Genomic DNA, 17,898 nt, shown 5'->3' on the forward strand with positions numbered 1-17,898 from the left:
GTCTGTCTGGTATATATTAGCAAGCAGCGGTCTAAGTAGCCTCGGCTTGAAAGCATCCGTGCTTTAAGCGGTGAATATAGTGTTGGTATATGCTTTGAGCAATGGTTTACCGCTAAAGCAACGGTCTAAGAGCAACTAGGGTAAATTGTCAATTATAAATGACATTTAAGCTTGAAAGGAATATAGCGTTGGTATCACCCGATTGGACACATTTTATGACAAATTTCGCCCTCCCACCCCTAAAAATACGCTAGTGTGTTGAATTACACGAAGTTGCTCATCTTTTGTATGTGACTACAAGGATTTAACAAGAAGATGTTTTCTTTCCTATTAGAAATAGAAGAAGTAAGGAAAAAACAGGAAAAACAGCTGTTAAAACAGCTGTTTTTTTTTAAAAAAACAGCTGTTTTCTGTTTTTTCGAAAAACAGAATAGATTACAGAAACAGGTCACCTGTTTTTGTTTGACCTGTTTCTGTTTCTGTTCTGTTTTTTTTCTAACTGTTTTTTTCTGTTTCTGTTCTTCTCAAAAACAGAAACAGTGCCGATGCTTAGTTATGAATATGAGTATAGGTAAAGGAGGGCCACCATCAACGCCTTTTATTTTAAACAGTTACAGTTACGATTCAGAGTTCATGGTGAATGCATCTATCTTAAAAATGGATATTTATTGACGAAATCAAACGAGTAAGCTTTCTCAGTGAACTCGTGAATAATGGATTTTTAATCCCAGTGAAGCTAGTAGGATCTTGCAATATCTGGCAAAAGATTGGTTTTAATTAAAACTTGTCTGACTGGTTTATTCCAATTAAATAACCTGAGTAATAGCCCAAACGATTGCGTTACGATAAAGGTGAGAGGAGAAAAGTAAGCAGAAGGGTGGGGGAGAGCTGTTTGCAAGAGCCGTGGTACCCGCCGGGCTTGTCCCTTAAATTGCGGGGACAAGGTAGGCAACCTCCAACGCTTCCCTTACTTCTCTCGCAAGTGAATCTTCAATCTGTTGTCAGACTTTACAGCTATATGTTTTGAAGGAGTGACCTTTGGGAGAATATAAGCAATTACGCTACGATAAAGTTGGGAGAAGAAAAATAAGCAGAAGAGGGGTGAGAGAGTTTTTGCCAGAGCCGTGGTACCCGCCGGGCTTGCCTCTTAAATTGCGGGGACAAGGTACAGCCTCCAACGTTTCCTTTACCTCTCTTGGAAGTTAAGTTTTTTTTTCTTCACTTCATACTTTTTGCGGTTTATTTTTTGCCACCTTAAAATGCCAAAGTTTAGGCAGTTCGACCACGTTTTAGTCCACTTTGCAGGATATCCTCTCTGGCCATCAAGAATAATGAAAGTTACAACTGAGGGTGACGGAGATTCCAAATACCTTGTTTTCTGCTACGGTCAGCATAGTGAATATATAGTCGCTGAGTCAAATATCACGTCCGAAAAGACTAAATTTCAACAGGTCTCAAAAAACAAATCAAAAGGAGTAGATAAAGCTTTCGCGGAGCTAGAGTCGATGCCCGATATACATCGTAGAAGTAAGATTTTTGCCGCTATGAATCTTACTCTGGCTGACCCTGAACTTGCGACTTCAGGTCTACTTGGCCAAGTGGCTACGGTGCAGGCTGAGTTGGAAAAAACGAAGTTGAGTCTTAAAAATGATATAGCCCGTAAAGTAGCAGAAATGGCTACTGGTGGTGGCTCTGTGGATACAATTGTCAGCGAAGTGTACGACTCTATTGCGGTTGAATATAATCCTAAATTTGAAAAGCTTGAAAAATCACTCAAAACCCTAAAAACACTTACTGAAAATCTTGAGGAGCGCGTTAATCGGATAGAGATGAGGCTTGCTGATTATGACCAAGAAGTTCTGCTTAATAGTCTCGTAATCCATGGAATGAAACAACAGCCAGGTGTTAACCTGAATACCACTGTGATTGATTTGGTTAAGCAGAAGTTAGGTGTTAGTGATATAAGGGATGGGCATATTACAAGCGTATTTTGATTCCGGCACAATATGATCAGCGCTGATGGTTCTGGTAAAGTAGCTCCCATAATGGTGAAGTTTCAGAGCAAAGATAATGTCCGAAGAGTCTTCAAAGAAAAAGCAAAATTAGCGCGTACCGGTGTATACATCACTGAGGCTTTAACAAAGCGTCGAAGAGACATTTTGAACATGACGAGAGACAAATTTGGTGTGAAGTATGTTTGGACAGACCATGGTAATGTCCTTGTGAAAAGGCGAAGCGACCCTTCTGTTCGCAGAATAAGGTCACTTGTTGATTGCATGTGATTTTGTTGATTAATTTTTTTTTCTTTTTCAGATGTTTTTTTATTTTGATTTTTATTGTTCGATAGTAACACCAATATTTACTATTTTTCGTTTTAATGGGTACTGATCTACTAAGTTTGCGGCTTAAACGATATGAACAAGACCCATTTGATATTGACGAATATTTATTATCTAAGCTTGTGGCAGAGCAGTCTACTTTAAGTTTTCGGCCGGGTCGTTTTAGCACGTATATTAATGGACCTGTAGACATTAATAAAAGAATAAATGAGTGCCTTGTGTGTGCGTGGAACTGCCACATTACGTCATCTTATCATGATATTGTTCAGTTTATGTATGAAAATGATTCTATTCAGTTGCTTGCTTTATGTGAAACGTATTTGGGTAGGGATAGTCTTCTCTCGTTCTATAGTTTTCCAGGGTATTGTTTAGAATAAAAAAAAACGTTCAAAAATGGGCAGAGGAAGCCTGGCGTTTCTAGTAAGGAACTCTCTACAGTATAAGGTGCGTGATGATCTTGAAGTTTGGCTAGAGGGTGAGTTTGAAAGTTTTTCTGTTGAAGTTAGATTTGAAGAAAAGAATTTTTTATTTTGTATTATTTATAGACCACCAAGTGCTATGTTTGATCGTTTTATATCTGGTTTTGATGATTTAATGCTGAATGTAAGAAATTCAGGTTTGGAATTTATGATAATGGGTGATTTTAATTATGATTTGAAAATACTAGCTGGTATGAATCTTGATTTTATAAATTTCATGTCATCTCACGATCTATACCCTGTGGTCACAGTTCCAACAAGGATCACCGAGCATTCTGCGACCTTGATTGACAACATATTTGTTTCGTCACGTCAAGTAGCAACTACATGCGCAGACGTTGTAGTTTCGCCTATCTCCGATCACCTGCCAGTCCTAGCTAGATTAGGACTTCACATAAAAAAAACAAGTAGTGAAGCGTAATATACAGATCCGAGATCTGAAGCCAGCGAACGTTAAAATGTTTCCAGAAGAGCTAGGTGCTTTAAATTGGGAGAGTATATTTAGAGAGAATAACCCATCTTTGGCTTTTGAAAAGTTCAACACCACGCTGCTAGGTATTTATGACTTGACATGCCCACTGAAAAGAATGAAAATAAGAAAAAAAAAAGCAGCGAGAAAACCTTGAATTGATGATGAGCTTTTGCGAATGATTGATATAAGAAATGCTTTGTATACAGCACACATCAATCAACCAAATGAGTTTAGTTCTGCACAGTTTAAGGATCAACGTAATCTAGTTAACTCTACTAGACGAAAGAAAATGAGAAACTTTTATGGCGAAGAATTTAAGAAAAATGCATCAAACCCTAAAGCCATTTGGAAAATTATTAATGAAGTGATCAGAGGTAGTACTGCTCCACAACAGTATAGCCTAAATGTTGGTGGCGAAATAGTTCGAGATCTTGACAAAGTATGTAATTTGTTTGCTTATCATTTCTCGAAGATTGGTGAAACTGTTCAGAGTGAAGCAGCAGTGAACAACGAGTTGCTGATAGAAGAATCAACTTTTAAAGACCTAAGAGGTCAAGATTTTAAAATGAAATTAGAACCCTGCGATTCTGTAGAAATAGAGAAGATTGTTTCTTCAATAAAATCAAACAGTGCTGGGACCGATGGCCTCAACCTACGAAGTCTAAAATCAGTGCTTCCGAATATTCTTCCAGTACTAGTATTTTTGATAAATATGTCAATGACAGAGGGTCAATTTCCCTGCTCGCTGAAAATGGCCAAAGTCGTCCCGCTTCCGAAGTATGGGACTCTAAGTGACCTTTCAAATTGGAGACCTATATCAATACTACCCATCATTTCAAAGCTATATGAAAAAATAGTGCACAAAAGACTATATGAGCATCTAACAAATTGCGGATTTCTGTCTGAAACTCAATTTGGATTTAGAAAAAGACATTCAACTGTGCATGCCGCTTTAAATTTAATTGATAAGGTAAACGGTGCACTGGAAAAAAATTATTTTTGCATGACAGTTTTCATTGATTTTAAGAAACCTTTTGATACTGTTGATTTTGGAATTTTGTTGGATAGATTGTCGAAGTTAGGTATTAGGAATAAGTTTTTGAGTTGGTTTGAGTCGTATTTGCGAGGTAGAAGTGTAAAAGTCGTAATATATAATGAAGTTTCATAAGCTTACCCCCATTGAATTGCGGAGTGCCACAAGGTTCTGTCCTAGGTCCTCTTTTATTTTTAATTTATGTAGATAGTATGAGATTTTTTGTCCCTGGTTACTTAACGTCTTTTGCTGATGACTCTGCTATAACTGTTATTGCCAAATCGTTGCCGGACTTGATAGACCGAGCAAACAGTGCTTTAAATGGACTACATACGTTTGTTACACTCAGTAAACTTGCTGTTAATGCTTCAAAAACAAGTTACATGGTTTTTAGAAGGACTGGTGAGCCCCAAGATTTAACATCAGATATTAAGTACAATGGTGTTTCTTTAAAACAAGTCCGAGAAACGCGTTACCTCGGGTTTCTTCTTGACTTCAAACTGAGTTGGAAGGCGCACAGTGACCTAGTTTCCTGCAAAGTGTCAAGGGGAGTCGGAATGCTGCGGCGTCTAAAAAATGTGCTTCCTTTGAAAGTTTTAATGTCACTGTACCATACTTTAATAGCGTCGTATATAAATTATGGTTGTTTAATCTGGGCTAGTAACTTTCAGTCTAATTACAGGAGAGTTCAAGTGCAACAGAATAATGCAATTAGAATTCTAGGAAATTATGATCGTGGAAGCGCTAGCACTGCGTCTATATATAAGAAGTTTGATATTTTGGATGTTGGGAAAATCAGAGACATGCAGATTGGTATTTTAGTATATCAGTGTCTACATAATTTAGGGCCTGATATTTTTAATAATTTTTTTAGCTTCGGTTCTTCCTATCATGATTATGACACGCGAAATTCAAATAATCTTGTTCATGAGTTTCGGAATACTTCCCGGTCGGCTCATGTCATCAGATACATGGAACCGTCCGTCTGGAATCCATTCCCACAGCAAGTTGAGGAATCAGAGAGTCTGCGTCAGCTGAAACGTCGCCTCAAGGCCCATCTACTGAGCAATTAGTAATGTTGAGTATTTTAGATTGAGAGAAGGGTATCTCCCCCCATATTGTTAAATTGACCATTAGTTTTTGTTTTGTTTTCTTTTTTTGTGTTTTTTTCTTTTTTGTAGTTTATTTATCTTATTTATTTTTCTTTTTGATGTAAGTGAAATATTTTAAAGAAATGGATCGTATTTGATGTCAGCTATGCTTACAGGCCATTGCGGCCTATTTTTTAGCTGATGAATGAAAGTTTATTGTATTGGTTTTTTGAATAAAATTACCTACCTACCTACCTATAAATGTGACGGGATAGAACTTTGGGATTATGGCAGCATTAGCATGATTTGGTTGGAAGTAATCTCCTTAGCATGATGAGAATAAGTTATAGATGAGGATTTAAGAAAAGAACAAGTGGCGTTTCTGGAAAGGGGGATGATCTGTTTACGCTTAGGTTAATTGTTGCCTTAGCTACTAGACTCGTTTTGTCCTATTTTTTATGGATGAACATCTATTTGATTTATTTGATCTAAAAGCTGGAGTGAAGATCCTCTCTTGGTATACCAGACAAGTACTTATAAGTTACTAATTCTATGTAAGAGATTAATATGACTTTGTTATAGTTTGAAATGGGAGCTATTTAAGTCGGTTTGATGGGGAAGAGGAGTTACGCATTGTTGGGCTTTATCTCCTTTTGTATGGAACGTTTAGATAGACTTAGTCTTAAGAAGGACAACAAAGGCTATTGAAGAACATTTGATCAAATAGGAAGCAAAACTTTCCTAGGCTTCCGCTATATAGATGACTTAAATATCCTAGAAAAACAATGCTATTGGTTTTTTTTTTTTGGGGGGGGGGGTTGATGGTTTAGTGTGTGAGAATATATTTAAATGTCGCTATTGAAAGGTGAATTCGCTTAAACCACAAATGAATGAGGATGGAAAGATGATGTTAAGTACCCAGTGTGTAGCCTCAGCTAGCTGGATGACGTTATTGGCAAGTTGTTTTTGTTTTTCTTTAGGAGTTGAAAAAAAAAATCGGGGTAAAAGGAGGGTAAGTCTTAGGATCGAAATTGTGTCATTAAAGTCGCGTAGCTGCCAATTATAGCTCCTAAGTTTGTAGTTCCTCTAAAACCTGAGAAAAATGCATATTCTCTAAAGAATATGGAAGTAATACACCAGTAGATGCTATTAAAGATGGAACCTTTGAACAAACTGGGCAAGAGATGGAGCTGGCTCAGCTCTGTTGGCTTCAGACAGGTTGACGCTGCGATGAGAAGTCAGTCGTAGTTTTCACGAAACTATTTTGGAGTTCCAAGGTAATTTACTAACCACTCTTTGCCCTCTAGGTACAGTTATGGTATTCATAAACATGTTGTGTTTTCAGGAACTTGCAAAACGTTTTGCCTTATCATTTGGCTTAGATGCCGTGAAGAACAGAGAAGCTGTTACGGCGCTGCATCGTGAAGGGATTTTATTTGCTGTCACCCCATTAGAGAATCCTGATGACCCTACTGGCACTCCTCCTAATATTGGTTTCTTGGAAATTGTTGCAGAGTTTACGAACAAACTCTTAAAGCAAGATAAAAAGATCGTGTAAGTTAATACTTTTTGGCATGTTTTTTTTTTCTTTGGTAAAACATGAAAATGTTTTACAGTAGAAAATATAAATTCAACGGAAAAAGTTTTTCACCAACAGAGCCCTGAATGATCTCAAAACTCTAGGAATATTTTATCTATAACCAAACAAAAATTTCAACCTCCTTTATAGTTTCTGGCAAAGTTCCTAAAACACAATGCCTTCCTTGCTGGCAGTCAAAACAGATTAAGAAGCATTATCCTCTTTCTTGGTGAAATACTATACTAGTGTGTTGTCCTTCTTTTATTTATATTCTATTTCTTATTGAGTTGCTTATTTTTTATGCCAGTCTTATTTTATTAGTCTTTTATTATTCATCTACGTTTCCTGTCTATGTCCCACCTAGTTGTCTATATTCTTCTTGTTTGGCAAACTTTCATGCAGTAAGTAAAACAACTGACTGCATTCTTTTCTTGCCAATAAAAACACTATGTTACGATTTTTTTTTGGGGGGGGGGGGCACATATGGAAGACAAAAAGTTCCTACTGCAATATGATGTGCCTAATTCAAATGTTTGTGCAGTTTCCCTCTGTCGTCAAGCTGTTAATGCCTATCTTTGGTTTTTCTTATGTTATTAATGCATACATTTGATATTAGCAGTGTCGGGAAAATCCGCTTTTAGTATGACAGCTTTCCGACAAAGATTTTCCACTTAATCTATGGAAATTATGCTGAAAATATTACAGACAAACTGAAATATTCATAACAACTACACTATTTTTCGAATCAGTGTATTTTTTCCGGGCAATATTGAAATACCGACAAATGTATGGTAAGCCAATGCGCCTTTTATGATTTAAGAATTTGTCAATTAATAGTACTTTGGGGGGTATCAAGTTTGAATCTTACCCCGTGAAATTCATGAAAATGTGCTCCTTTTGGCTTCCAAAATAGGACCTTTACCAAAACAAATGTTTTTTTTTAATATTCAGTCTTTTAAATTTTTAGTAAGTTTTTTTTTTCTTTTTATAATATTTATTCAGATCTAATCTCATAAAGATATGCTCGAGTTAGTTTGCAGATGCTGTCTGAAAAGTATACGACAAAAATTACATTTGATTATCGGGTCTGCAACCAGTTCATTTTAGCCTTTTAAATCTAAAGACTAGGACCGTGTTCTAGATTTAACTCTCAGCTTCTGACGAGCAACTCAGCCCGATTCATATGGGACTATAAGCAAATTATTCTGCATGCCAGTGTTTGGCTGGAGCATCTTAGGGCTAGTTTTTGAGTTATTATTAGTAATGACAACTGAGAATAAATTGCGATGCTGAAACAGACCGAAAATACCACGGCGATAATAAAAATACATAGATAATTATATATATACTTACCAGACATAAAAAGTACATTATTTGTTTCCTTCCAAGCATTTTGCTCAAATAATCTATGTTTCTATTTATGTTTCATTTTGCTATTATTGGATACGCTTTTCTATCTATAAGAGTTATGGAAATATTCTGTCTCGACATGTCATTTACTGTGTGGGAATCTCCAGATAAAGAGAGTGTCAAAGATTTAACTTGATAAATAACTTTCCTCTTTCCGTGAGTTTCTAGCTCTTATCTACTGAGTTAGTTTTAGGCCTCTATAATGGCCAATATTTGCTGAAGGTCAAATTTGAAATGTATTGTAAGTTAGTTTTTTGTTTTAATACATCTTAAAACGGTGGACCATCTATCATTGTTTTGTCCGTATCATGTGTTGCAAGTTCAAAATGTTTTGGCTATTGTCTAACAATAGCTGACATTCTCATATTATTGTCATTAGTTTCTGTGTTGTGTTCGGGTAATATTAAGTTATGGGTAAGTCTCTAGACTGAAATGGACAGAACAACATTTGAGAATGACCTTCACCCCATTCCTCAAAACATTCCTTACATTTCACTTCAAAGAAGAATGTGACTGTGGTATATCTGCTGGATGGATACCTGATGGCTGCCCGGCCATCGTTTATTGAAACGATCACTCTTTGCTCTGTCGGCTTCAGCCTCTCTAACGATTAATGTTTTATCAAATGTACTTCCCCAATAAATATAACCAGGCCTATGGAGTCATCAGTTGAGTATGCCCACTCACTTGAGTAGACTCCTATTAACCTTGTATTTTGACTCCGGCTTTGTTAGTTATCGAAGGTGTGACTCCAGCTCAGGCTACGTCCAAATATGTCTCTACACTGACAAATGATTCTTTTGTTCTTTTTTTTTCAGACTTCAGTATTTAGACAAACGACTTGGTTTTGGTGTTCCTTCTAGCAGGAATGACGAGTGGCAATCTCTAATAGTGTATAGAAATGGTCTAATTCATGGTGAAGGAGATGGAGCACCCGTTCCCTCTAAGAGAGCTTACCACAGGAAGAAGAACGGTATGATAATTTTAATAATTTCTAAAATCAAATATACAGTTTTCTTCTGAAAATGAGTTAACATAACTTACAAAGCATTTGCGCATAGCAAGAAAAATAAAGGGCTGGAGTGATTACTCCGTTATGACCCCTCCCCTCATTCAATTCTCCCCAGTTTTTATGCAGCGTTCTTTTTGTGTTGACTTGTTTGGGAAACTTCCTGGGAGGGTGGAAAGACGAAGGCTTTGAATAGATTGGGATGAAGGAGAAGTGTGCGGAGCTGTGTTGGCCTCTGGTGGCTTGGTGCTACGGTGGGTTGTTTGTAGTAGTGATAGTAGTTGACGGCTCATAGTTTCCTTTGAGGGAGAAAAGAAATCACAAATAATCACAAATCACAAATATTTGTGTACTAAACTGTAACGTTGCGTGAAAGACCGTTGTGTGGCTATAGTAAGGCCAATTTTAAAGTAACGATCTGCTTTGCGATCGTTGCTGACTCTCGCCGCAGTTGTTTTAGGTCTTAACTATATACAACAACCGCCGGTCCTTTACAAACGATCAATTGATTGAGCCTCTTATTTAATTTGCATTTTATTTTCTTTTAGCACACATGAAGATCCAGAATTAGTAGGATAAACCAATGATCATCTTTTCTAAGGAATAAATGTAGGCTATGAAATGTATATAATATACCTTTTTTGGATGTTTTTTTTTATGCCGTGCGTCCAAAATGGATTTAAAACTCGTTCCAGTCTGTATGTCTAAAAGGTTAAACCGTTCGTAGAGAGAGGCTCTAGTGTCTGCTACACAAACTACTCGTTTAAAAGGGCATTGAGGATGCCTGATTCAGTGTTTTATTTCTAGGTAGATCGGTTCTGGTCGGCATTTGATTGCTATTTCGAGTCTTTAAACTGAGATGTTTAATATGAATTGTTTTTATTGATCTCAATTGCCACACATTAAAATAGATAAAATATCTTATGTAGTCTATAAATTCTATCATGAACTTATGCTATGATTCTGTTTTAGCTATTAAGCTATGAGGAATCATATATTTTAGCTGAATTCCCTTGTTATGAAAAAAAAAAAAACGTTCCTCCTCTCTTCTTTCCCAGGTGTGGTCTTCGTCGTATGGTTGGCACAGGGGTGTATAAGCGAATATTAGAGGTATTTTACAGCACATTTTTTGTCATATCTCATTGCCTATAAAATCTATTTACATGCACTATCAATTAACTCTATGATCACAAGTAAAAGACAACAATATGACTTTTTAATATGTGTAAATAATATTTTTGTAAACTTATGTGATTACATACTTAAACACATTCTCACAATTTTTTTTTTTTTTTTTTTTTTTTTTTTTTTTTTTTTTTTTTTTCTGTGGGTTATTTATGCAATATTGTTAAACAGTTGTTTATATTCTGTGTCCCTTTCCTTTTGTTTTATGGATTTAATGAATTTGGAAGTTATTCCCTCTTAGATTGATTGTTATCCTGTTGATTGTTATTGATTGTTACCTGTATTTCTATTACCTATTTTGTACGTATATTTTTCACTGTTTTTTTATATACGTTTTTTAGAAACTGATGACGAAGAAGACCAAGATGATTACGAAGACTTGGACTATTAATTGGATTTCTCTTACTTCGTCTTTTTTGCACTTTTTTTGTTCCTTTTATACTTATGTTTAAGACAAAATAGTCGTTTTAATAAAACTGCATATGTATTTAATTTGAAATTTTAAGGTTTCTTTAGTTAAGCGATGAAGTAACTCTGCCCAAAACCAATCAGCACATCTGATATTTCCGTAGTGTTGTTGGGGGTTTGTAAATTTAGATTTTAAGTTTAAAAATTTAATAAATGAAAATATGTAAAAATCTTGGTGTGTATCCGAAAGAAGTAGGCTCACTTATGTGAATGATATCCCTGAATCTTAGGAAGTTTCCCAAAATTTTCCGGAGAGCAAATTTGGCTATCCTAGATCTCTTTGAGTTTTGACGTTCATAAGTGGACGAACGTCAACACAAGGTTAATTTTGTTAAAGTCAATCTTATTGGAGACTCCACAGAGCATAGTTTCCTTTTTGAGAATTCAGAGAAATCCCCAAAAATAAGAAGATGATGGAAGGACTAAACATCACATAAAACTATGTCAGGCAGTCTGATTTACTCAGACTTTTCTGCTTTGATATTTAGTTTAAGTCTTTAGTGTACAGCATGCCAAAGGGTTTAGAATTGCTTCTTAATGAAGTAGAAAAACAAAATTCACGGAAATCTCCCGACGAACCAAACTTCACAAAATTAAACGCAAAAACTGGGTGATAAACTGTTATTACGTAATTGAATTTGGCTTAAAAGCCGCTATCAATTTGTTTATTTATTATACTTACCCGCAAATACAACAACAAAAATGCAGAGTACAATACAGAACGGATAAAACAAAACTAAACAAGACAAAAAGAAAAGAGAAAATAACCATGAAAAAACAGACAATGGACAGAGACATTCACATATAAATAAAAAAGCTCCGAAGTGGATCGTATGGGCCCAAATAGTCTCGCGTCTTCCATACTTGGTTGGATGTGGGTTCAGCTAGTTATGTCAGGGTAAGTAGCAACAGGTAGTTGCCGGCAATTTTCTTGCTACGATGTGACTGAGGGAAGTACTTACAGTACCTAAAGAAACCTATCTTCAGTATTTTCTTGTCCTTTTTCCGTAGAATGTGGTGAATACCACTTAGAAAAACAATTGTGGGGGAGCAGTTTCCGCGCCCGGCCTCTTCTGCTGAAACATCAAAGATTAGGAACAATTGTACCGTACGAAATTGCTAATCGAGGCGGGAGGGGGGGTAGGTGGCCTTAATATTGAAGCCTACTAACTTGCACTTTGACATACATATGGATAGACCGCGGTCTGCCAGTTCCGACCATAAAATTTCAAAATTCGCTGAAAGCTGCTCCCAAGTGTGGCTTACGAGAAAAACATGAACGGCGTAAGCGATGAAGCTCATGTTGGTCTCTTTGTAAATTCACACTATAGTGTTCAGTACTTCAAAACATTTATCCATCTTTTTCTTCTTTTTCTTTTTCGTTTTTGTTTTCTTCTTGTTGCTTCCTTGGGGTATGAGGTTATACTACTACTACTAACAAATTACCGCAGCACCAAGCCACGTGAGGTCAAAACAGCTACGCATGATCCTCCGCCATTCCAATCTATCCAAAAACTCCCTCTTTACACCCTTCCAGGAAGTTCCCACTTCCTTTAAATCTTTACATCCTCCCACCCCAAACGACGATGACCTGCTTTCCGTTTAGCCCAATACTGTTTGCCGAAAAGGACAATCTTCAGCAATCTGACATCCTTCATCCGCAAAACGGTCCCTAGCCATCTCAACATTTATCTCATTATAGCCCTAGAAAACGGAATTGAACCACACTTTTCATAAAGCCTACTGTTTGAAATACGGTCAGTTAGCCGGTACCCAGAACAGTCCATAGGCGATTTCTCTGGAAAACATCTAGCAAATCTTCATCCGCTGTTTGGAGCGCCCACGCTTCGTAGCCATATTTGACCACTGTCAACTGAAGCTTCCAATATTCTAATCTTGGTTTGCAGACTTATCATCCTATTCTTCCAAACTTTTTTTAACTGTGAAAAAACGCCCTGAGCTTTGGCCATTCTATTTTTAATATCTTCATTGCTCCCATCGTCTTTACTAATAATACTACCAAGGTAACTGAAGCTGTCCACCTGATCAACCTTAGTGACTTAGTCTTCTTAACATTAATTTTCAAACCTATTCTAGCACCCTGAACTAGCAAAACCTTTAAACGTTCATTCATTTTGCTCATACTTTCATCTACGACGCTTAAACCATCAACATAATCTAAGGCTAGGAGAGTTTTTCCTCCCCATTTGATTATGTGGTCTCCCATTGCATTTTCTGCGCTCCATAAAACAGAGTACATCAAAATGATCCGTATAAAAGGGGCAAGAACACAGTCCTACTTAACTTCCTGATTTGATACGAAACCAGCTGCTAACATCATTTCCTACCTTAGCCACAGCATAATTAATGTCGCACATAGCACTAATCACTTTAATTAATTTTTATAGCATACCATGCAAGGATAAGATCTTCGCGAAAGCTCTTCTATCAATAGAATCAAACGCTTGCTCATAATCTATAAAACTGAGGACCAAAGGTATTTGATAACTCAGGCACTTCTCAATTATTAACCTAAGAGTAAAAATTTGGTCAACACATCCTCTACCTTTCCTAAGCCCGCACTGTTCTTCTCAGTCTAAAAAGGATCATATTGCTTAGTAATGTGCTGCCTACAGAGACCAGACTAATGCCTCGATAATTACAACATTCACTCTTATCACTTTTCTTATACAGTGGTTTAGTTGAGGTTTCCTAAAATCGCTTGGTACTTTCCCCTTTCAAGAATCATATTCATAATCTTCAGTAACTTATTTCTAGCCTCAGAGCCAACGTATAAACTCATTTACCATACTATCAGCACCTGGAGTCTTATTGTCTTTTATTCCTTTTAGTACTGTTGCTAATTCTTCCTCACGAAACAAATCTTCCTTCACATCCAAGGAGGTATCACAATGTTTTTCTTTTATCTCTATATCTTTTCTGCAACTCTATCTCGGTTTAGCACATTCTCAAAGTGTTCTGCCCATCTCTCTTTAACTCTTTCCTTATCACTAATAATAATAATAATTTATTTGTTACCCGCTTGTTTTGACAATTTAAGCGGAGTAAAAACATTAAGGAGAGAAAAACAAAATAACCCAAACAATACAATTAATACAGTCTGATCAAAGGGTGGTAAGGACCCAAGCGTTGACAGGCCTCAGTACCTAATCTAGCATAGAGTTTTTTATAAACGAAAATAATATCAGTGGCACAAAACTTTCTGATAATCTTCTGATTTCTATAAGAAAGTGGCAGATACAATAGATATTTACAATAACGAAAATACAGAACTCTTATACCTTGCAAATCTTGATTATTAAAAAACGGGCGCAAACCGGAAAGAAACAATATAGAATGATCACAATATGTAGAATAAAGTCTGGATAAAGCCTTTCGGGACAATTTTCGCGTACCCAATTTTAAGCTTACTTTTAATATCATTGAGCCCACAAGATCGAAAAGCCGATAAAGATGAACAAATATTAATACCAAGCCACCGAATCGAAGAAACGAGCCTAACTGAAAAATAACCACAATCAAGATCACCACTTTGATGCTTAGCATTAAAAACTAAATATTCACCTTTTTCAGTATTAAGTTTGTGGCTGATTTCCTTAAAAGACTTAGAAACAAGCTGGGTCGACTTAATTAGGCTAGATTTAGTGCGGCTGATCAAAAGTAAATCATCTGCATATGCAATATACGAAAGATTAGTTAGGCCTAAAAAACATGATGGATTAATACGTGGCAAAACAGAATAAAGACAAGCATTAAAAAAATAAGGGGATAAGACTCCGCCTTGCCTAAGATCAGAACGGATGGGGATATTACCAACGTAGGTGTCGCCTGACTTGAGTCGAACATATGAATTAGCATACCAAAAACCAAGAGTTGATATAATAGACACATTTGAACCAAGTTGGATTAAAGAATACTAAAGTTGGCTATGGCATATTGAATCAAAAGCTTTTGTAACATCGATTGCACAAAAATGAACCTCAAAACCATTTTTATGCGCTTCAAGTAATAGCGAAACTATAGCATGATGAGCATGTTGGCATCCTATATACGGCTTGAAGCCAAACTGATTAGTCATATAATCTACATTAGACAGGAGATCAGGGAGCAAAACATATTCAAATATTTACTTAAAGTACAAGCAACCGTAATAGGTCTATACGAAGCGCAACTAGTTGGATCCTCACCACGTTTCAAAATTGACGTAATGTTACCAACTAAAAAAGAATCAGGGACTAAAGAAGAGCATAAACACATCTGAAAAATTAACTGCAAGTGATAAACTAATTCCTCCGATTCGGTATTGAGGTGAAAAGCACTGATGCCGTCTATATCATAAGATTTCGATTTAAGCCTCTCTACACTTCTTTTGACACGGTCAACACAAACGGGAGGTACATGACCTTGAATGATTTTCTTAGGCAACAGACTAGAACAGAGCTTGGCAAAACGAAAATGAACCACATATATCACTGTATCGAAAATGTTACTATAATGATTGATCCATGATACATTAGGGATTCGGTCGGCCGTAGGCGATCTATCGAACTTCGCGACATTAATCACTTTTTTCCACTGGCTAGGAGTCTTAGGAAATTCGGCACCATTATACCTAATTTTTCGAAGATAGTGTTTAAAATCAAGCTTTGTTCTTTGTTTAATATCGAAAACATTACCCCTTAAAGGGCAGCCGCAAGCTATCCAAATTTTTAGCCACAATTTAACCCGATTATTTTGAGATCTGGGTCATTCTTCCAAATTGAACTTCTTGTTTGTGCTCGAAAGCGACATAGGGAAACAGCTACCTCTTCAGACCTCTTTAAGCACGATACAATGTGGCTATAATAAATATTAAGCTGAATTCTGGCTTGTGGGGACCCAACGCTTGTATTAAAAGGGACTTTAATCGTTGATAGAAGGCTAACAAGTGTGGAAAAATAAAGAGGCCAGTCAGCTTTGTTCCATTCTCTTTTAGAAATCCACTTCTAGAATTAGGACGAAGGTTCTTTTCAGCAGTAGCATTAAGGGTAACAGTGAGGGATAGGGGGAGATGATCATAATCACGCTCATCCTGATCAACATGGACTTCGCCACAGATGAGACCAGAAGAAACGATACAATGGTCAACGTCCGAAAGTGAGCCACTTATGGATATAGGGATGGGAGGCATATTTCTTCAAAATTTTGTAACTATTCGGTAGGGAATCTAAAAGAAGCTCAGTCCGCATTGATGAAGAGTTAATGTTACAGTTCAGATCACCGATTAATAACCAATCCAGTCCATTACTCTCAATGCTATTCAAAAGACTTTTTATTAATGCGCAAGATTTTGTAAATTTAGTTAAACTTTGAAGGGATTTCTGGTCTCAGGGGAGATAAACATTAATGAGGACAAGGTTGGCAAGACGGATAGCAATATAACAATCACTCTCGTGATAACATAAAGGGGGTGGTGAAAACAGCGTCTTTTATTAAACATGCTACGCCACCTGATGAATTGTGGCCCTGTTCCTATCTTTCACTGCGGTGAATACGGATGACTACATATATCTTATATGCTATATGTCATATTATAAATTGAAAAGTGTGTGGGACTTCAAACCTCTTTAGTACTCAATTCTTTTGATTTTATACCAAAGAATTATCTCTGGGCCATATTGATTGAAATACTCAAATTAAATGCAATTTTTGAAAATTTTGTTTATCACATTCAATTATAGCCATAAAATACCATGTTAGACCTTCATGTACATTTATACTACTAAAAATAATGTAGCCAATAGTATCAACATATATTTCACTCTATAGTTCGTTCTTGACGCTACAGTGATTAGTGTTTTAAAGAACATTCTTCTTTTTCTTCATCACCTTCTTCATCTAGTTCACATTAAAAGTCTTTTATTATGTCATGATGGCTTGATAAAATAAAACTATCTTTTTGGTTTTTAGTTCTTTTCCATTCATTTAAGAAACAATTGCAATTTTCTGTCTTCTAACAATGTGCTATGTATATAAGGTACTATGCACTATGTTACGAAGTAGGTACTACAATCCTTCATGTTTGGGGATGATCTCTTAACTATGTACTACGGTAACTTTTATTTAACAAGATATTCTCAATCATGTTATGGTATTAGCCATAGCTTCAACCTGGTGAAGGCTAAACCATGGCCCACAGTAACTAGAAATAAAAGAATACTTTGAAAAAAAACTGGCTAGTGAGATCGTGTTCCCCACGCTTGCCACAACCTTGTAAAAATTGACACAGCCCATAGTAACCAAAAAATAGCCAAAAATCCCAAAAATATGGTATTAGATCTAAATAAAAATCACACCTTTCGAATTGCTTTGACTGAAAACCCAACACAGGAAACTTTAAGTTTTTTTTTTTTTTTTTTTTTTTTTTTTTTTTTTTTTTTTTTTTTTTTTTTTTTGGTAGTTGCTAAAAGGACATAGCAAACATAGCAAATTAGTTGACAAAAATCTCTATGAAAATCACATCATTAGACTCAACATGACAGAGAACCATACTGCAGAGGTTTCAAGCTCCTATCTGGAAAAATCTGTAATTTATAGTTAAAATTTTTTTTTATTTGTTGGAGAAAGATCATGAACGACAGTTTATTTGTTCGTTTCTTTTTTCTCCAGGTGATTGTAGCAAACCGAAGGTCCTAGAACATTGGGAAAAGTCTCAATCGAAAGGACATTAACGGACATAACATTTTTACCTTTTTCACCTCCAATCTCGGGGCGACACGACACATCAACACTTATTAAGGAGCTGAACAAAGAAACCGTATAAAAATTTACGA

General features: G+C 36.2%; 1 protein-coding gene across 6 annotated transcripts in view; it reads left to right on the plus strand.

Annotated features, from left to right (window-relative positions):
- LOC136036266 (cohesin subunit SA-1-like) overlaps positions 1 to 11,089 on the plus strand; it is a 79,798-nt gene extending 68,709 nt beyond the window's left edge. For all 6 annotated transcript variants that reach the window (XM_065718400.1, XM_065718403.1, XM_065718404.1 and 3 more), the window contains exons 16-18: positions 6,760 to 6,968; positions 9,222 to 9,376; positions 10,939 to 11,089. In XM_065718400.1, coding sequence (XP_065574472.1) covers positions 6,760 to 6,968; positions 9,222 to 9,376; positions 10,939 to 10,988 — 414 coding nt within the window. In that variant the 3' untranslated portion in view covers positions 10,989 to 11,089. The remainder of the gene's footprint in view (positions 1 to 6,759; positions 6,969 to 9,221; positions 9,377 to 10,938) is intronic.
- Positions 11,090 to 17,898: the final 6,809 nt, after the last annotated feature.

The sequence above is a fragment of the Artemia franciscana genome, chromosome 15 (assembly GCF_032884065.1).
Source record: "Artemia franciscana chromosome 15, ASM3288406v1, whole genome shotgun sequence".
Taxonomy (NCBI): domain Eukaryota; kingdom Metazoa; phylum Arthropoda; class Branchiopoda; order Anostraca; family Artemiidae; genus Artemia; species Artemia franciscana.